At 39.3% G+C, this 21839-nt stretch overlaps 1 protein-coding gene across 3 annotated transcripts in view; it reads right to left on the reverse strand.

Moving 5' to 3' along the window:
* hhat (hedgehog acyltransferase) overlaps window positions 1–21839 on the reverse strand; it is a 287098-nt gene that overhangs the window by 232348 nt on the left and 32911 nt on the right. For 2 of the 3 annotated variants that reach the window (XM_039738569.1, XM_039738567.1), the window contains exon 4: window positions 7519–7586. The exons of the other annotated variant lie outside the window; for it this stretch is intronic. In XM_039738569.1, the coding sequence (XP_039594503.1) occupies window positions 7519–7586 (68 nt within the window). The remainder of the gene's footprint in view (window positions 1–7518; window positions 7587–21839) is intronic. 3 annotated transcript variants of the gene reach the window in all.

A 21839-nucleotide genomic window follows, 5' to 3' on the forward strand; every position in this document is an offset into this window, starting at 1 on the left:
AAACCCTTCCCCACGCTGGCTGCAGCCTCACATACACCCCCACGTCGCATTTCTTGATTCCTATTCCTTCTTCGGAGTACCACGTTCCATGCTCCTCTCTCATGACCCCATTGGTGTCATGTCACTGCCAAAGTGAAAGGTCAAGCAGTCAGTCTAGATATAGGGTGGTGACGTGACGGGATTTGAAGAGGAAGCAGGATGAATCAGAAGAGAAATATATATAAGAGATTTTTGGCCCACAATAAAATTGAGTTTGACGCCCCTAGTATTTGTAAATCTGTGTATAAGAAACACAACAAGCATAAACATATACTTTCATATCTGCATTTTGGAAGCATAACACATAGATAAAGTAATTGCACTTTTAGGAAAAAGGCTATAACCCAACACAGACCAGGTGCCAGTTATAAAAGAATAATTACATCATTTTATGTTATAGACATGCCGAAAAAACACTGGTATTAATTAAGAGGAAAGAGGAAACATTCTCCCACATTGAACAATTCTGCCTAAAAAATTAAGCATAATATTAATAATAATTTTAAACATATATTTATGGAGAGTTTCCTGTGTCTTTCTTTTAAAATAATGAACAGTCTCAATTTGCATAAGTCACCCTAATTAGGAGTGTTCATAAAATATGATTGATTTACTTCATGAGAGATGTACAGAAACAACAAGAGCAGTTGTGTCAGATATTCACAATATTAAAACCTGCGCTTCAGTTTAAATCTTTAAAGTCTAAATACATGTATTAAAAATATTTAATTGTGTGCACTCTGATAGAGATCCATAGAGGGCTAGGTCCTTAGTAAAGGGCCAAAAATCAAAAATAATATATTTGTAATCACTGATCTTGAAGTAGTCTAAAACTATATCTCACATGCTTATGTTTGAAATCTGTCATTTTTAACCTTCTGGGAGAGGCTGAAAGGCGGCAATAAACATCGAAAAGAATAAAATATCAAACATTTTACCATATTTGTTTACCATATTTAAACTCTCTCATCCCCTTGGACTTCATGTTTTACTGTTTTATAACTAGTGTTATTCCCAAACTAAAACAAATTATGTTGTTAATGAATAAAATAATCTTGTTAACTAAAACTAAAATAAAAAGGACAATGTCTGAAAACTAGAATTAAACAAAAACAAGAAAATAAAAATGAAAACTAGTTTTTGCAATTTTAACGTTTCACAACACTAGTCTTTTGTATAATGTACATGCAAGCGTGCAGTTGGCAATATTTTTATTATACATTATTTAGAACTGCGCAATCGCAAATCTAGTTAGGATTGGGCATTGATTCCTTCACATGTGTAAGTACCGTTCACTGCTGGCTATAAAGTTCATTGGTCACTTCATCCATCAGTCAGCTTTATCTTCTAGAAATGAGAAAGAATACCAAAGCCTCATCACCTGTCAATGACTTATTCTGTAGGATTCACTGGCCACAAATGACTGTCAGCCACAGAGGGCCAGTTGTCTGTGAACAGCGGACAACTTTCACTAAACTTTAATGAAAAGGCACTTTAATTAAAACAAGCTACATGTCACTTTGGAAAGTACAGCTAAATAGTTTACTGAGTATTTGTCAAGATTGAATAGCCACCCCCAACACTTCAAAGTCAACCAGTATTTAGTCTGGAAAACGTTGTATATTTTTGTGGTAAACAAGGTAGGGATTGTGGCAATTTAACCTTACTTTGCACAGATATTACTATTTTGTTGATAGTGCCATTGCAGTTGCAGAATAAGCAGATGCAAATAATGTAGTCAATGTTATCAACTGAGCATTACACTTATGCATTAAGCTTTAATCAGATTAGTAATGACGTTTGAACATGGGTTGTGCAGTGTCACAGAGCTTCACTGATGGCAAATGGATGGACTGCAGTAATTTTAATATATTTAAAATGCAGCAGTATTCCTAGAGGAATTTGCATCACCAATGAGGTTACTCCAGCTGGTCTACTTACTTTGCAGCATAAAGAAGGTCAGGATGGGATTGTGAACTGAACAGCATATGAAAAAGCATTAAATGGTTAAAGTCGTCCAGCTTTTGGCTGTAAAACTGAAAACAAAATCCGCTCCTATGATTCTTTGTTTTTTTTTCACTGTGGGTGACTGTAACATTTACATTTATATTCCTATGTACGCTGTAATTGTACAAAACGTGTTATTTGTTCATGACTTTCTCCTTTTTTGCATTGTTTTTTTAATCCAGTTCAGAACTTCACTTCCAAATATTTATCAGTGTTTGATATTAGTTTGTATCTTGTGTTATTAATGTCATCTTTACTTTTATTTATATTGTATTGCTCTGACTATTTGTAAAGCACTTTGAGTATTCAAAAAGTGCTATATAAACAAAATGTATTATTACTGTTAATAATAATAATAATAATAATATCACAAAGCATCATGATTTCAGGTTCACTGCTAACCTGGTCAGTGTCTGTGTGGAATCTGCATTTTCTCACCACATGTACATGGACTGAGTGTGTGTAACTTTAGATACTGTTTAATAGCTGAATATTTTAAACAGTATTATAAAGAGCTCTACTGAATATTGCCAAAAATCTGTTTATTCTACACATGTTGTTAAATTACATGCTCCCAGTTTAGGCTCATGTTGCTCATTAAGTGAATGATCAGAGATGCTGCTATAACAGATGTTCAGTATTTAATGTAAATGGTATGCTTGTACAAATGCATTCTATACGTAGAAAAACTCATCTTTATTTCTGCTATTATTATTATTAACACAGTTCAAGCGCGACTTCAATAGTATTACAAAAATAAGCAAAGTAAGAATTCTCTGAAAAAAATATATTTTCAAAGTTTTGAAATGAGAAATGACATAATTCACATAAGGATATATCAAAAATAAATATAAAATAACAGTATGTGTGTGCAGTAATCATACTGTTCACAAAGGGAATCTCAAAAATAAAAAAGAAAATCTTTTTGAAATTAAATAACTAGGGGCTTCATGCATAAACAGTGTGTAAGCACAGAAATGTTGTGTAAGAATGTTTCCACGTTCAAATCGCGATGTATAAAACCTACGCTTGGCGTAAAGCCACTCACTTTTCCACGGTACCTCATACCTTGTCTTACGCAAGTTCTCCGCTCGGTTTTGCAGACTGGCAGTACCCAGCGTCAAAGCAGTGCTACTGTTCCTGTGTGGTTACTCTTTATTTTCCTGATGCGGTTTTATAAATATACTGAAACAAACCGCATATTGTTTATTAGTGTAATGCATCCGATTGTAATTAACTTGTAACAATATAATGGTCCAGGGAATAGCCATAGTATTCCAAATACCATAACTGCTTTAGTGTTGTTACTCTCACTTCTCCTTCTTCTTCTTCTTCTTTCAGCTCCTCCCATTAGGAGTTGCCACAGCGGATCATCTTTTTCCATATTACTCTCACTGCACCACTCGGAGTTTTTATATCACTGTATCTGAGTGGGGAATCACAGCAGCAGCTGATCAGAAAGAGAATTATTGGTATACAGTATCAAGCACACGCTGTCTCAGCTACAGCAAAACGTCAAAAGCCTTTCCTGTACGGACCTCGCGGTTCAGAAACAGTTTCATCCCAAGAACTTTAAACGCACTCAATCAATTGCTCCTTGTAGAACTGTTTGTACTTATAAGTACAATCACCCCACTGTAAACTTGCACTACAGTTATAATATTACACAACCTGAGCCACTTTTTAAAAGCGCATATTTACATATGATGGCGATATCATTTTTAAGATGAAGTGCAGCAAAATATGTTTATTATACAGGTAAAACTTTAACTTCATTTAAATAATCTATATACTTCACTGGGACTGGCGTGAAGTATAGAATAATTAAACATATACTACGAAGATATTTCAATGTTTCTTAAACATTTTGAAGAATCGGCGCTCTAAGCTTACAGATGGCTTAACGTCTATTACAGAGCTGATTGTGTGGCGATCAGTTACTTGGAGAAAGAAAAGGAAGGACTGCAGGGGCGGCCACGCCAATACATATTGAATATAAAACAGAAAGAGACAATAACGACACAGCTAAAAACGCAGCAGCATACCATATTGACTTTGGCAGGCGAAGGGGCCACCGATTCTTTCTCTGCCCTGGGCCTCCACAAGCCTAGAGCCGCCCCCGAGTACTGCTGCAATAAATAATTTCATCAAAGGTCGCGCACAATCACTGCGCCGTGAAACCCATGTTTAAAAAAGTGCTTTAACTCCTATCATCATGAAAATTATATCACGTATAAATCTCAGTATTTTAGTTATTCAGAGAGCTGTAATATCACGAATGTAATGGATTTTGTGTCCAGTCGGAGGAAGAGAGCCGGTTTAAGAAGCAAGTAGTGATTCACACACATAGTGCACATAGAAGATCAAATACAAAACAAAGCATTTAACATGCTACTTTAATTACGATGTGATTTGAGAAACTGGTTGATTAAACGATTTTAAGATAAAGTTTATGATGTTCTACTTTAAAGACAAAATTAACTACATGATTAAAGTGGAAATTTCGAGACTGAAGTTGACATTTAGTGCTTTTTCCCCACTGTGTGCCTTTTTTTCCCTCTGTACCCTAATAAGCTTCCATATGACATTAAGATGGTGGGCTACAACTCGCCTTTTCACGGCAACTTTGATATCTGACAACTTCTTTTTTATTTCCGGCACTCTGTGACTTTATGAACATGAGCTTTCAAGTTTCTTCAACACGCTATGTCACTCGATCAACTTCCTTTGTTTGATTATACCACGGTTTAAATCAACAAATATTATGTTTTCCCTTTGTCTCCGCTTGGTATTCGCTGAAATTCTTATATTTTCCCCTGTGCTTTTCCCATTGTCTTTTCACAGAAGGCTGAGCTTAAGGGCCATTTATATTGATTTGCATATTCAAAGAGGCGTAATTCTGGGAGGAGAAAAACACTGTATATAACATTGAATCACAGTATGTTTAATAAGGTTGACACTGCTGCTCAGAAAACAACACTCTTAAAATGTCGAAGCAAATAAAAAATTCAACAAATTAATCCAATCTTATTACAATTATTAAACTCAGAATAAGTGAATGCCTAGTATTCACCTCCTTCAAGTTAGTATTTAGTAGAGGCAACTGTCTCAGCAATCATAGCCTTGAGGCTGCGTGAGTAGATTTCTATCAGCTTTATACACAATGGCATTACAGTCTCCACCCCCCCAATTCTTCTCTGGAAAACTACTCAAGCGCTGTCAAGTTGCTTAGGGACCATGAGTTAACAGCCATTCTCAAGTTCAGGCACAAACTCTCGAATGGATTGAAGTCTGAACTCTGATTTGGCTGCCCTAGAACATTAACACTGATGTTTTTAAGTCATTGCTGTGTAGCTTCGGCTTTATATTTCCAGTCATTGTCTTGCATGGTGTACTATCATGGGTAGAGTAGAGTTTATTACTTTTATTATAGACTGGCCTACTCGTGAGCACTCTAAGTTCAATACACACACTAACACACACACAAACACGGACAGAGAGACCCACACACATATATGCACTTAAACAAGGATTATGCGTTTCTTCATTCAGAAGGCAGGCTGATGAATGAACAGTGATATCCAGATGGCTGTAGACTCTCCAATTGAAAGGTGTCTCTCTCACTTTCAGCCAGTACACTCTTTCTGCCAATATCCCCATCTATGATGTTACTCTGTGGTAACTAACTGGTTAATTATTCTAGTAACTGCTAAAGTTGCTGAAATGTTTTAATCTTAAAAGTAATTGTAAAACACCTCAACTTGTCAAGAGTATTTATCTAAACTGAACCAGTTTCCCTAGAGACAGATCAATTTCACCAGTTTTTTCAGTAATAAACCGACTAGCCATATTAACCTGGGATTACAATATAAATTATACACTGAAATAAAACTGAGAAAAGAAAACACGTACACACTCAACCAAAACACGCAAAATTACAAATCAAAATATAAAGCAGAGTCTCACAGTCATTCCTCTTTGTTAATCATCGCAGAAAAATGTTCAAGTTCATATACAGTACATCACAGCAAATCTGAACATCCTGCAGATGGGGCAATTTTCCTTTTACTTTATAAATATAGGACATGAAGTCCCCAAATTAAACATTTATACTCTCCATACCAGTAAAAAAAAATAAATGATCTACCACGTCGCTGTTCTCATGCATACTATATCTGGTTTTCTTTGAGGATTGCCCTGTATTTAGCTGCATTCATTTACACTATACAATATATTTACGGTACCTGGCTGCCTTCTATTCAGGACATATACAACACTCACTGCCTTAGAAAACCTGACAGTAGTATTAAAGACCTGATCCATCCTACACAGCTGCTTTTTCTCACACCTTCCTTCTGGAAAACGGTACAGATCCGTTGGCACTCAAACCAGCAGATTCAGGGACAGTTTCTACCCACAAATCGCAAGATTGCAGAACAGTCAATCGTAAGCACAAACACCATATTATATGTTGCATGCAATATATACACTTTTTATTTAATTTTTTGTTGGAATTTTGTCAACAGTTCTGAGGAGACACACATAAAAGAATTTCATTGTACTATGCACACATATCAACAAACTTGACCTTGGCCTACCTTTACAATTCAATTTTGATCTCTATTGTCTATAGAACCTTCTTCCTTTTGATTTCAGAGTCCCTCACATGCTTTCTAGCTGAGATGTTACATAAGATTTTTTTCACCACTGAACTTGTCTTTGGCACTTTCTCATAAAACTGCAACTGGTAAAGCGTGTCATATGCACACTCTCTTCCATTTTAGCCATGGAAATTTATAACTCCAAAGGAGATGGCATAGTTCTCTTGGTGATCTCTCTCCCTGGTGTCCCATTACACTGTCACACAGTTTGAGGATGGCCCACTATAGACAGGCTTAAAGCTGTGGCATATTCTTTACATTTCTTTTAAAAATGGATTTACAGTAACTGTACTCCCAACAATATTCAGTGACTTGTGAATGTTCTTGTATGCATCCCCTAACTGATGCTTTTCAAAAACCTCATCACTGAGTTGTCTGCAGTGCTCTTTTGTCTACTTGGATCTAGTTTTCTTCCAGAAACCTGTCTCACCAACAGATAGACCTTACACAAACAGGTGCATTCATACTACATAAGACTATACTGCACATGTGATCTCCATTTAATTGATTATACAGTGTCTAAAACTAGTTGGCTGCACCAGTGATGATTTAGTTATATCACAGTAAAGTGGGTAACGATTTTGGATCAATTTGTAGAGATTTGTTTTTACTTTGACATTAACAAGTCTTTTTCTAATATTCAGTGCCAAAAACGTCTACTGTAATAAAATCTATTGTAAAACAATAAAATGTGAAAAATTCCGGTGGAGAGGGGGTTTGAAAATATTTTATACAAGTACTGTATAAAAAAAAACTTTGATACTTTATTGTAGAACTATAATACATTTTTATTGAATGATATATGAATTACCTTTTTAAATCCCCATATGAAGAATCCCTTTTCAAATTCAAATTCTCTTCCAAGCTCTTCTTCATATTCTGCCAAAATGAAATGCAGCTATTAAAGCTACACATTTTTACATTTAATTTTGTTCTTTTCAAAAGGCTGTAAAATAAACACATTACAAATGCTACATGAAATCTGCTTCATATTAATCACTTCATAATAAAAATACTGTAGGAAAGCACAATTGGTGGTCAATTTTTATGGATATTACATTAGCCATCCATTCAAATTGCTTTAAATGCCATATTCAGCTGACGCATTGGGACCACAGAAAACTTATTTGCTATCCTTATTTCTAGTTAATCAAAATTAATGAAACTGTACATTTTAAGCACTTTTTTTGTAACACATAAAAATAAATAAACCAGTAAAAAGCAAAAGTAAATCATTGGAGGCTACCTGACAGGAGCAACAAAGAAGTGATAAAATGGAAAGAAAAGTTTATTTTAGCTTTGTGGATATGGGCAAATATAAAGCAAGCTCCCAGAAAAATTGGGGTTTGTATCATTCTTGCTACAGTATATGGTTTTACAACTTTGTATCTGAGTATAGCACAAGCATTACCTATCCAGCCATCCATTTCCTTACCTCCTTATCCAGTTTAAGGTTACAGGGAGCAAGTGCCAAACCAACCAAAACTGGATGGTGTATAATAACAAATAATTAAAAGTTCTTGATAGTGACAGGTTATTACACAAAAGATGAAAACTACACATTTATTTCAAACAGCTTAAATATAGTAATGAAAATTAATAGATGAATAGGTGAGAGAGATGCTATGCTTCAGTCTTCTCCATGGCATCACCAGTAACAACTGGTCAGATGACCTTAGAGACTGAGACAGGGTATATGGTTCAAGAAGACTGGCGGGGCAGACCGGTGTAAAACCATTTAGAGACTTAATAAAACCAATAAAATCGACTCCACAGCTAACATGCAGCAAAGGAAGAGAGGCTAATATGGGAGTAATATGCACTCTCTTCCGAGTTCTAGTTAAAAGCCTAGCAGCTGTATTTTGAATGAGCATTTGGAGGCGAGACAGACGAGATTAGACAGGAGTCCCTGTGGACTGTAATGTTTGCTGATGACATTGTGATCTGTAACGATAGTAGGGAGCAGGTTGAGGAGACCCTGGAGAGGTGGAGATATGAGAGGAGAGAAATGACGGTCAGTAGGAACAAGGCAGAATACATGTGTGTGAATGAGAGGGAGGTCAGTGGAATGGTGAGGATGCAGGCAGTAGAGTTGGCGAAGGTGGATGAGTTTAAATACTTGGGATCAACAGTACAGAATAATGGGGATTGTGGAAGAGAGGTGAAAAAGAGAGTGAAGGCAGGGTGGAATGGGTGGAGAAGAGTGGCCGGAGTAATTTGTGACAGATGGGTATCAGCAAGAGTGAAAGGGAAGGTCTACAGGACAGTAGTGAGACCAGCTATGTTATATGGGTTAGAGACGGTGGCACAGAAGACATAGCTGGAGGTGGCAGAGTTAAAGATGTTAAGATTTGCATTGGGTGTGACGAGGATGGATAGGATTAGAAATGAGTACATTAGTGGGTTAGCTCAAGTTGGACGGCTGGGAGACAAAGTCACAGTTACAGTAATCAAAGTCAGAAAAGGCTTTATCTTTGCCCACAGCCTAAACTAGAAAAATACTGTTTTTTAAAAACAGAATTTAGTTTGTCTAGTTTAAGACTGCTGTCAAAAATGACACCAAAATTCCTAACTAATGATGTACAGTACTGTTCCAATGACCAAGACTACTAGCAGTCATACCAGAAACCTCAGTTTTGATCTGGTTGAAATCCAGAAAAATTAAGGACAGCCAGCTCTTGAAGACTTCAAGACAATTTAATAGAGACTGTACAGAGTTGTGTTCAAGTGGTAAATAAAATTGGGTGTTATCGGCATTGTAGTGGAAAGGCATACTGTGCTTTTTAAAAGCACAACCTAGAGGAAGCATATAGATGGCCAATGATGGACCCCTGAAGAACCCCATAATTAAATATGGAGGACAAAAAGTTGCCAATACAAACAGAAAAAGTACCTGCCATTAAGGGACGATTTAAACCAGTCAAGCACAGAGCCTCTAATGCCAAGAACCTTGAAGTCTCCAACTGAGGGTGTAAACACACTGGGCATGTTTGTTCCGTACATTGCCCAAACGCAATTTTCCCCCTTCCTACTTCTCCGCTGGCCTGCACTCACACTGTGCTTAACGTTCACAGGCCCAGGCTCAGTTACATCATGACCATGTGACTTCGTGTAAAGCCAAAAAAGATCCGAACACAGAGTGACAGCATGCATATCAAAATGATTGTACTAATTTTGTTGTTGTTTTGGAGTAGTGTAGGGCAGGTTACAGATTTATTGAGGGTGCAGCACAGCATTTTGCTGTTAATAGTGCCGCACATACGAGAAGATTTTTTACGGAGACAAATAATGTTGTGGGAGGAATTTGCAGCTTTTCTTGCCAACTACAATTCACACTCATGTGTACGGCCACAATAAAAATGATATTGAATGAAATGAAAATTGCACTGACTTGTTGCATCACTGACATCATGTCTGTTTTCTGTACTTGGACACCTTTAGTGATCACATGGTTACTGAATGCTACTGAACTGTGCTCAGGCCCATGGCACAGTAGGATGGGCCCGGCAAAAAACTATCATACTAGTCAAACAAACTAGACTTTGCAGGGTTACGTGCGGACAAACATGCATGGGTATGAAACAAATTATCAGTGTCAGTACAACCTAATCCACCACTTAGAAGATACTGATTTTGTAACTGGAAGTGACTCTAATTCATTAAGAAGAAGTTTCAACCTTCCTTTAAAACCATATGCACCCCATCTTTCAATGTAGAAGAAAATCCTTCCTCTCTCTCTCTCTCTCACACTGGAATATTCGCTGGACATTGACAGAACTCCTTACTAATTCTCTCAGGGAGGGGGAACTCTCCAAAATCACCTTCTAAAATATGCACTCAAACTAAAGGCCATGAACCTCTTGCTTGGAGAGCAAAATTAATCAAACTTATCTTTATTAACCAGAAGCTGAGGTCTACTTTGTCAAGCCAAAGCTGTGTGCCAGCAGACTGATGAGGGTGAGAAGCCATGATATCATGAAGGGAACTTCAGCATCAAAACTCTTGGGCCACAAAGAATAATGCCTTTTCCCTATGAAGTGGCAAAAGACAGCAGAAGGCAAGCTGAGGAAGCAGCAGCACAACAATGACAAGAATCATGCCACAAAGAGAAATAGTGCACACTGACGCATAACTAATCTTCCACTTGAACCCAGAGCAACAACTCCAACAGCCCTGTTGGGGTTCCCGAGTTCCACCAAGGGATGTTGCTAGGAGCTGTGCTCTGTGGATTTCTGGACTTTCAAATGGCCTGGAAGTGCTTCCATTGGGCTATGCCCTGGCACCAGATGTACTTCCGGGATGTTTGTCCAGTGGAACTTGTATGTGTGTAAACCGTGGGTCTTTCCTTCTGATGGCATTGCAATGTTCCTGTATATGTTTTGCAAGTGTTTTAGATGATTGTCGCACATATACCACTGGGCATGCATTGTATGCATATTATATATATATTTATATATTATAATGTATAATCCTTATTTATTTGAGTGTGAGCTGATGGAAGAAATATATGTCCTGCTAGGGAATGTGTATGAATGATTGTCTTGACAATAAGATCAATACAACTAAATGACATATAAACTAACAGTGAAAGAATCTTTGAAAAAGAAAAGAATATTTCAAAGGCACTTTGTTTCGGGTCATTTTCACAGTTTTTTTTTTTTTTGGTGGTAAACAGTAATGCTGACCACTGTGCAACAGATTAGATCACAGGTAATACGTCAGTCTGGAGACTTTTATGCCTACTAGGGTTATCAAAAATATTGATTTCTCAATAAATAATAATTCTTAAGTTTTGAAAAGGGCACAGTACTCAATTTATACAGTATCCAATTCTGTTTAGACGTGCTTTCCTGCTCGCCCATTCTTTTGACAGTGAATTCAGACCCAAAGACTTTGTGACACATACAGAGCAGCAGCCCCACCTCCTCTCAATCACTGTGCTGTTGTTCAATTATTTTTACTTGTGTGCTATAATCCACGCATCAGGTATTAAGTCACTAGTTCAAAATGTGCAAAACACATGGTATTTGTTGCCGAAATATTGTTAAATACATACACTTAGAAATATCAGCACATATTATGAACAGAAAATGCATCCCCATAATATTGCAGAGGAGTGAGAGAATTCAAAAGCATAGTATATTGTAAATGTGGTTCCCGTTTAAACACTAAAGTGTGCCGATTTTTAAAAAAATATGTACTGTCACGCATGTGCATATGGGAGACAGCTTACAGGCTTTAGTAAATTTAATTACTCACCAAGCCAGTGGTTGGCATTGTTCTCTGATCCTCTTTTTCTCCCTCTGCAGACCGGGTGATTGATGACCCTACCATCACTGACGTCCGGTGTTCATCCTCCTGGACCTGCCTCTTCCTACCATTTTCCTTCATAAACCAGCAAACTAGTTATCTACTTCAATTCTATTTGGACTTGTGTCTGTAAAGACCTCACCGCAACTAACTGCGAGTTTATCCTTCACAACTGTCAAATTATATGGGGTTACCAAGATGGTACACAAAATCTTATTCTGTGTTTTTTGTGTCATTTTACAGTATTTAACAACATTTTTACAAAATGCATGTGTTGTGCAGTTTTTTAGCAAATGACTGAATAACTGATGTGCATTATGGGACATTTTTTCTTTTATCTACAGACATTTTTCACATTTTTTGTCATTGTGCCTCATTTGCCACAACTGAATTATATTATATCATATAACTTTTTCTCTTAATTTTCCATCAAAAACATCATATTAAAAATATTTCTAAGCTGTCACTAGGGATAATAACTGCATGAGATAAGGTGGAGTATTCCTTCAAGAACTGAACACACAGTACGGAAATTCTTTAAAAGATATAGGGTATTTAAAAGCACAGCTTTTGTGATTTGAAAATTGTGCTATGTCAAATCGTGTTTTTGATACAAATTCAGTTAATCATACTGTTCTATTTCTTTTGACAGATTATCTGGTTGGTTTCTTTCCATCTAATTATTGTTTGGTTGCTGGTTGTGGAAAAACAGTTAAGGGTGCTGAATCTTAAAAAGGCAATCTATTAAAATTAAGACAAAAGAAGTATTTTCAACTAACAATAGTAATTGTTTACTAATTTAAAAAGTGGACGGAATGAAAACCTACACCACAAGAGCTATTTAGTATTTTAGTTTCACACCCCTAATATTATCTGTGTTACTGACCATACTCATTAAATATACTTAAAAGAGCTATAAAAAGGAAAAATGAAGCAGAATGACATTTAGGGAGACAAACCTCAAACCATGAATACAGTATATAGTAGCTATCCAGCCTAGCTTTTAATAGTAAACCCACACATCCAAGTGAATCTTTAAATTTCATTGACAATACACAAGACTTATGAGATACTTTACTCAATGATAACTTTCCTTGCTTTCAAATGATATTCCAACTGAGAGAAAACAAAAGCAAATAACCTTGTAACATATGGGAACACATCTGAAACATCTTTTCTACAATTGTATTGTACCATGTGTGCTGTGTAGGGGAGGTTTGTAAAGAGAGTGAACACATTTTTGAATTAATCAAAACATTTAGTAATTAAAAAACACCTGCTATTTCAATTACACTATTCCATCTTTAATCAAACAACATTCTAGGTGCTTTTCAATTTGATAATTTCTCTGCCTAACATTATTCTACTTTCCTACCTTTTGACAGCACCCTAATGTCACTCATGTCTCTGAAATTTCATGAAGATGCTGTTTCTAAAGAGAAATATAATTAGGAACTATGCAAGTTATTAGACCAATTACTTTTAATTATTAAACAATTTAAAACCTAATTTAGAAATTAGTTAGAAATTAAGACAAATCAAAAGGCATTGTTTCACTGTACAATTATCTTACAACATTAGGGATAGGAATTTTAAAAAATGACCTGTCTAATAGGTAATTAGATAACAGCAACCTGAACTGGTTTATTTAAAAATGATATCCTCAACTGTTACCCTACCATCTCCTGCGATCTTTAACACAGTCCAAATCTCTCTTAGGTAACTTTACATTTATCCTGATTTGGAAGAGTTAACTTTATTGTTCATATTGATTAAATCTTTTTGCCTAATTGTTATCTAAATAAATTCATCCCAAATTTTTTTTACATCTATTGTCACATATGCATGTGTAGGAGATAACTCCAGGGCTTATCGACTTGAAATTTTGACCTAAGTCAGGAGTTGGTGCTGCCTCCCAACATCTCTCCTCTTCTTCTCTGTGTAGATCTGGAGAATCACGGGCTGACAACACATAACATTACTACCAGTTTTGGGCCGCCTGAACCCGCCCCTTCCACCTCAGTGACCTCATAACCAACACCACTGCAATCTTTCCTCAGCCAAGTCTGAGGGCACAGACTTAATATGCCATTCATTTTCAATTTTTGTGTACATTAACCCTTCGTTACTCGGGTGGGGTGTTGCACACCCCAGTTGACAAAGTTATGCGTATTCCCACCTGTAATTATTGAAAAGGAAATTTTAGACAGTGATTTCTTAAGACATGAAAAGCCAGAGAATGCTACATGTCCTAGTAAAGATTAATTAAATTGCATTTAAAATACAGTGGTGTGAAAAACTATTTGCCCCCTTCCTGATTTCTTATTCTTTTGCATGTTTGTCACACAAAATGTTTCTGATCATCAAACACATTTAACCATTAGTCAAATATAACACAAGTAAACACAAAATGCAGTTTTTAAATGATGGTTTTATTATTTAGGGAGAAAAAATCCAAACCTACATGGCCCTGTGTGAAAAAGTAATTGCCCCTTGTTAAAAATAACCTAACTGTGGTGTATCACACCTGAGTTCAATTTCCGTAGCCACCCCCAGGCCTGATTACTGCCACACCTGTTTCAATCAAGAAATCACTTAAATAGGAGCTGCCTGACACAGAGAAGTAGACCAAAAGCACCTCAAAAGCTAGACATCATGCCAAGATCCAAAGAAATTCAGGAACAAATGAGAACAGAAGTAATTGAGATCTATCAGTCTGGTGAAGGTTATAAAGCCATTTCTAAAGCTTTGGGACTCCAGCGAACCACAGTGAGAGCCATTATCCACAAATGGCAAAAACATGGAACAGTGGTGAACCTTCCCAGGAGTGGCCGGCCGATCAAAATTACCCCAAGAGCGCAGAGATGACTCATCCAAGAGGTCACAAAAGACCCCAGGACAACGTCTAAAGAACTGCAGGCCTCACTTGCCTCAATTAAGGTCAGTGTTCACGACTCCACCATAAGAAAGAGACTGGGCAAAAACGGCCTGCATGGCAGATTTCCAAGACGCAAACCACTGTTAAGCAAAAGAACATTAGGGCTCGTCTCAATTTTGCTAAGAAACATCTCAATGATTGCCAAGACTTTTGGGAAAATACCTTGTGGACTGATGAGACAAAAGTCGAACTTTATGGAAGGCAAATGTCCCGTTACATCTGGCGTAAAAGAAACACAGCATTTCAGAAAATGAACATCATACCAACAGTAAAATATGGTGGTGGTAGTGTGATAGTCTGGGGTTGTTTTGCTGCTTCAGGACCTGAAAGGCTTGCTGTGACAGATGGAACCATGAATTCTACTGTCTACCAAAAAATCCTGAAGGAGAATGTCCGGTCATCTGTTCGTCAACTCAAGCTGAAGCGATCTTGGGTGCTGCAACAGGACAATGACCCAAAACACACCAGCAAATCCACCTCTGAATTGCTGAAGAAAAACAAAATGAAGCCTTTGGAGTGGCCTAGTCAAAGTCCTGACCTGAATCCAATTGAGATGCTATGGCATGACCTTAAAAAGGCGGTTCATGCTAGAAAACCCTCAAATAAAGCTGAATTACAATTCTGCAAAGATGAGTGGGCCAAAATTCCTCCAGAGCGCTGTAAAAGACTCATTGCAAGTTACCGCAAACACTTGATTGCAGTTATTGCTGCTAAGGGTGGCCCAACCAGTTATTAGGTTCAGGGGGCAATTACTTTTTCACACAGGGCCATGTAGGTTTGGATTTTTTCTCCCTAAATAATAAAAACCATCATTTAAAAACTGCATTTTGTGTTTACTTGTGTTATATTTGACTAATGGTTAAATGTGTTTGATGATCGGAAACATTTTGTGTGACAAACATGCAAAAGAATAAGAAATCAGGAAGGGGGCAAATAGTTTTTCACACCACTGTATTTCTTACTATCATTTCTCCATAAATAATAGTGGGGTGCAATATAGCCCAGCCGAGCACTTATGAGAGATCACGAAACCTGGGCAACGAAGGGTTAATATAAAGGGATTACCTTTCCATGCCTCAACCCCATCATCTTTGTTTCTGTTTCTTGTTACACTATATGCAGGTCAAATTCCATTAGAACAAACTATGTTTTAAATTTTTTTTTTTTTTGGTCCAGGCCAAAATTTTGTAGAACTAATGTCTGTTTAATCTGCAAAATTCATTACAACAATGTTATTTTTCATACAAAAAGCAGTCACACACATGTATCAGGTGTTCCACTGAACAGCCAATTAGACTGCACGTTATTTCACTTGGTTTACTCAATAGTCGTCATAATCTTGAAGAAGAGCGGAGCTCGAGAAGGGTTACTGTGACTGGAGGCAATCAGGTATAAAAAGGAAAAAGAGAAAGTTTTGCAATGGTTAGTGGTGGGCAAGTGCACTATAAATCTCAATTACTAGTGCTAGGCACTGTGGCTGTGAGCAGGAGTTGCTTCGCTTCGTGAGAGAGAAGTAGAGGTAGAAGTGGTGTCCTGTATGTATGACACAATGACAGCAGGAAGGGGGTACGGCTTCAGAGGCTTAAACCTCTGATCTGTTTGGCCCAACCCCTGGTAATTCTCTTGATTATTTACATGACCATAATGGAAAGCCCCTGATCCTTTTGTTCTTAGTATACAATATAGACTCTGATCAATGTTACTCCATTGTATGAGAGCACGTGAAAGCACAAACTGACCCCCAACCCCCCCCCAAAAAATCACTTTTTTGAGTAATATACATGAGACAAATCAAAAACATAATTTACACAGCAAGAGGGGCAAAAAAAGCATATTCAAACATCTGAAAAAAAATCAGAACCCCATGACGTCAATTCATTATTTGCAATCTGATAATCGGAGAATGTTTCGACAGTCAAGGGAAACCCAGAACCGCTAGGGGAGTTAGACAAAGAAAGGATAAAAGAGGAAATCTGTTCAGAGTGAAGGACTGGTGACTGGTTTTGTAATACATTTTATTAACTCCTCCCCTATATGTTTCCCGTCAAAGCTTCCAATTTGCACAGGGATTTTCAGTGGACAATACCTTGAGAAATAGCAAAATCTGCACCAACAAAATTTCTGCGGAGTCCAAATGCTACACACCCCACTAGGAAATTTGTCAAGCAAGGCAGGAAAAAATAAATTGTATTTGGATTGGGCTTGACTACAAAAGCCAGTCCCACCAACCATTAAATGAGATGAACTTTCTAGTTTCTTTGAAGCTTTTGACAATTAGAAACTATGTAAAGTAGTTCACCATAGTAAAAACAAAGACCTAGCACTGCACACCAGCATCTTTACTGCAAACCGAGCAAAATTCTAGCTCCATTGGCTCCGTCAGGGCTCTGATGTCCTAGGCAGGGCAGTAGCAGCTGCTGGGGCGGGAAGTATTTTTCACATGATTGAAACATAAAGGGTCTAAAATTTCTCCCTTCATGTCTGTGTTTCTCTCCCATGGACTCAACGTTTTGAGTGTCCTCAAATTCATATTTTGCAATTTTGTGTTTAATTTCATTACTGATATCACTGAGAAAAACTGACCCTAGGACTTCTAAATTCGCTAAATTTAGGGTAAGTGGGCTTTTATTTGTATATAGGGCAGAGACACATTCCAAATGTTTATTAGACATTAAAGTGGAAATGTCTAATCAATATGTGCCTTGTCATCTGGGTAAGTTATGGACATTAAAACAACAACTCAGACTGGCTAATTAAACCTAGAAATTTTTATGGTCCCCCCAACATCACATTTCTGTGCATTTCAAGGTCTCATGTAACATCAACACCAAAAAACTACACAAAACAAAAAATACCAAGAAACATAAATTCCCATTTTAATTCAAAAAAATACATTTTTATGTAAAATTTGTTTGCAATGACGATCAACAAAAGCAAAGTCACTAGGGAAAGCAGAAATTAATCTAATGTGGGAATGTTTACTCATTAGCAATTGTACATACCATGTTTAAAAATTAGCAGCTCCAGTGACCTACTAATGTCATTACTTATTATATGACTGAGGCCTTTATCCAAGGATACTTGCAACATCTGAGATACAATTGCTTATATTTCTTTTGTTTTCCTGGTTACAGCAGAGGCAGATAAACCGACCATGGTCACACAGTGTCAGTGTCAGGATTTGAACCAACAAACTCAGGGTTCAAAGTCCTAGGTCCAAAGCCTTAACTACCACACCATACTGCCTGCCAATAATAATAGCCCTTGGAGGGGAAAAAAAACCCTACACAAAAATTGTACACAGAAAAGTTCTTAGTTACATTGTACATCTGATAAAACTGATTAGCACAGCACTATAACTGAGGCCCATCGTCTTAAATGAAATTTCTTGGCTGTAGCTAAATAAAACATGATATTCATACCTAACATAATGGTTTAAATTTTCTTTGGCATAGCCAGTCCACATTCCATGGATATCCCCTTGTCATACAAATATCAAAAGAAAACTGCTTTACTTTATAGCATCAACCAGAGAAGAATGCATGTAAGATAAGAATTTTTTAAACTAAAAGTTTGTGTTTTGTTCCGAATCAGAACATTTTCTTATTTTGTTTCAATTTTCAGTTAGTTTGGCTGATTTTCGTACTGTAAACTAAACATATCAAACTGAAGAGATCAATAAACATCCCGTGGGCTTATTGTGAACTTCTTTCACTGGGCAGAAACATTTTTATGTGTCACACACGTGTGCATGGGAAGCAGCTGAAGGGCTTGGACAATACTGTTTATACATCTGCCCAGGGCGGGTACGCTGACGCTCTTTCTGAGTTCTCTGCAGGTCTTACCCGGGAAATCCCACCAGGAGCCGCCATTTCCAGGAAGGACACACCACCTCCGTTCCGCCCCAAGAATGAGGTCACTTCGGTTCCGGCCCCAAGGGTGATGTCACTTCCAGTTCCGCCCAGAGGACGACATCATTTCCGCCCTCTGAGCTATAAAGCTCACTGCCTTTGCTTAGGCAGGCAGTTCTGTCTTGGACTCTGTTGTGTAAACAACTGTTTTGAAATGTCTCGAATTCTATTGCAGCCAGGAAACCGCATTAAGCGGGTGGCTGCCCCAAACCTTTCAACGCCTCTGGTCTCCAGTTATTACAGTGGCGTAGTCGGCCGGATGGTGTCCCGAAGAACCGGGACACGGACCTTAAGGAACCAGGTGGGTGAGTACCGGGGCGAGTTTGGGGCAGGGAGTGCGCCGGAGGGTCAGGAAGGACGCGGTGCAGGCTCTGCTCCACGAGCATAACCCGGGGCTACCAACCCATCTCGTGGAGAAGGTAGAGGGGACCCACAGGCGTGGGCTGGCTTCTGGGGAAAACACACGAGTGGCTCAGTATGCTCTTCTGGGTAGGAATGCCGAGCCCCCATCGGGACCAAGGTCCCTGTTAACGATGGGCTGTCCCCAGGCCGGCAGGTAAAGAATATAATAGACTGGGAGTTTAACCCAACGAAAGGGCTGTCAGAGCAGGCTATGGCTCTCTGGCAACAGGTGGGTGAGTGGCTACGGCCATTTGATTTGACCCCCTTGCAAATAGTGCAGCAAGTGGCCTGTTTTTTGCTGCTACAGCGAATACCCCAGGAATTTGCCCAGCCGGCCTGGGGAGAATTCCATTCCTGGACGAGCTGCTACAGCTCTGCAACCCAGAGGCCGGCTGTGAAACCGGGAGGGCAGACCAGCCGCTCTGTGGACTACCGGGAGTTATGTCCTACAAAACAGTCCCTTCCACGCAATCCAGAGCCTGTTCCGAAGTCGCCGGGCCGTCTGGCTTGCGACCTGTCGGGAACAAGGCGGACCGTAGGGGACAATGGCGGGGTTGTTTGTGTGCCCTTAGCAATCCCCTGGCGGATAAACATACGGGAGAGCTTATTATTAATGGACATATGGTAACAGCGCTGTTTGATTCCGGCAGTAACGTGTCTGTCGTTGCTCGCCGTTTTGTTCTACCGCAACAATGGATTAAAAAAAAGACCAGTCTAAAATGTATACACGGAGATATCCGCTCGTACAATACCGCCCGGTGTTACGTATGTCTCGGAGGAACCCTTCGCGGCTTACGTGCGGTACACCGGATCCTCCGTTTCCGTAATCCTCGGGGGACTGGTCTGACAGTAACGCGTAGTTTAGAAAGCATTCCCCGAAAAGCTTTTGGCCTCGTTATAGATGATAAAGACTCATCTCAAGCTGCTTCCACACCGTGTAATCAGCCGACAGGGAGTGGGGCGGTAGGCCAAGAGAGTGACGAAGATACTCCCGGACCGTCGCGGGCTACTACGTCATCCACTAGCGCCCCGGCAGCGAGGGAGGATTCTCCGCCCCTTGAGGTCAGACCGGACCCGCTCTCTGAGTTGCACTTTCAGTTTAGAGCGACTCCGGCTTCTTTCAAGAGAGAACAGTGGAATGGCGACTCTCTGAAGCACATAAAGAATGCAGTGGTTCTCGTTAACGCCAACGCGCATTTGCCCATGCCACAGGGACCTCACTTTGTCATGGATAATGAATTATTGTATCGGGTTGCTGAACATGAGGGGAAGGTCCGGAAGTTGTTGCTAGTCCCGCGGACCTACCGGCGGCAGGTTTGCGAGTTAGCCCACTCTCACCTTCTTGGAGGCCATCTCGGCTCCGATAAAACATTAGAGCGCATTAAGCTCCGCTTTTTGGCGGGGATTAATGAGGAGGTTCGCGCTTTTGCATTTCCTGCCGGAGTGTCAACTGCGGCAAATTCCTAGGAAGGACCGTGCTCCTCTGATTCCCCTTCCCCTTATTGGCGTTCCTTTGACAGGATTGGGGTGGATATAGTAGGACCCTGGAGCCCTCAGCCGAGGATATAAATATATACTCGTCCTCGTGGATTATGCAACCCGATTCCCTGAAGCCGTTCCATTGCGCGGCTACCACTAAAAATATTGCACGGAACTAGTAGGAGTCTTTTCACGTGGGCATTCCTAGAGAAGTCCTGACGGACCAAGGAACGCCTTTCACCTCGGAAACGTTCAAGGAGACTGCCAAGTTACTGAAAATAAAGCATTTAAAAACCTCGTGTATCATCCTCAAACCGATGGGCTAGTGGAGAGATTCAATCAAACTCTCAAGCAAATGCTACGTAAGGTAGTCAGCAAGGATGGGAGGAATTGGGACCAACTCCTCCCCTTGTCCTCTTTGCCTACGGGAAGTCCCTCAAGCCTCTACGGGGTTCTCTCCCTTTGAATTACTATACGGAAGACAGCCCCGGGGCTTATTAGATATTTTAAAGAGGGCTGGGAAGGGGAGGCACAGCCCTCCACTAACATTTTGGAGTATATCGCCCAGTTGCGCGATAGATTTGATGTAATAAGACCTATACTAAAAGTCATATCGAGGAGGCACAATCAGCACAGGCCCGCCTGTATGACCGTGTACGACTCTCCGGAGTTCCAACCGGGGATCGCGTCATGGTATTGGTTCCTACTTCACACTCTAAACTGCTCGCACATTGGCTAGGCCCCTACTGAAATTAAGGAGAGGAAGGGATTGGTCGACTATTTGGTGAAACAGCCCAATCGCCGACCAGCTGAGCGAATATATCATGTAAACCTGCTGAAACCGTGGAAGGAGAGGGATCCCGATCCCTCCTCCGGACAGCCCTGCTCTCTCTTGCGGAAGTAAGTGCCCTTAATTTCGTGAACAGCTATCTCCCAGACAGAGACAGGAGCTCGAAGCAGCTATCCGCTCGGTCCCAGAGGTGGTAAGTGAACAACCAGGTCGGACCTCTCTGATTGCGCACGACATAGTGACTGACCCGGGGGTGATCGTCCGTGGCGACCCTACAGACTCCCGGAGGCAAAGAAAGTAGA

The sequence above is a fragment of the Polypterus senegalus genome, chromosome 16 (assembly GCF_016835505.1).
Source record: "Polypterus senegalus isolate Bchr_013 chromosome 16, ASM1683550v1, whole genome shotgun sequence".
Taxonomy (NCBI): Eukaryota; Metazoa; Chordata; class Cladistia; order Polypteriformes; family Polypteridae; genus Polypterus; species Polypterus senegalus.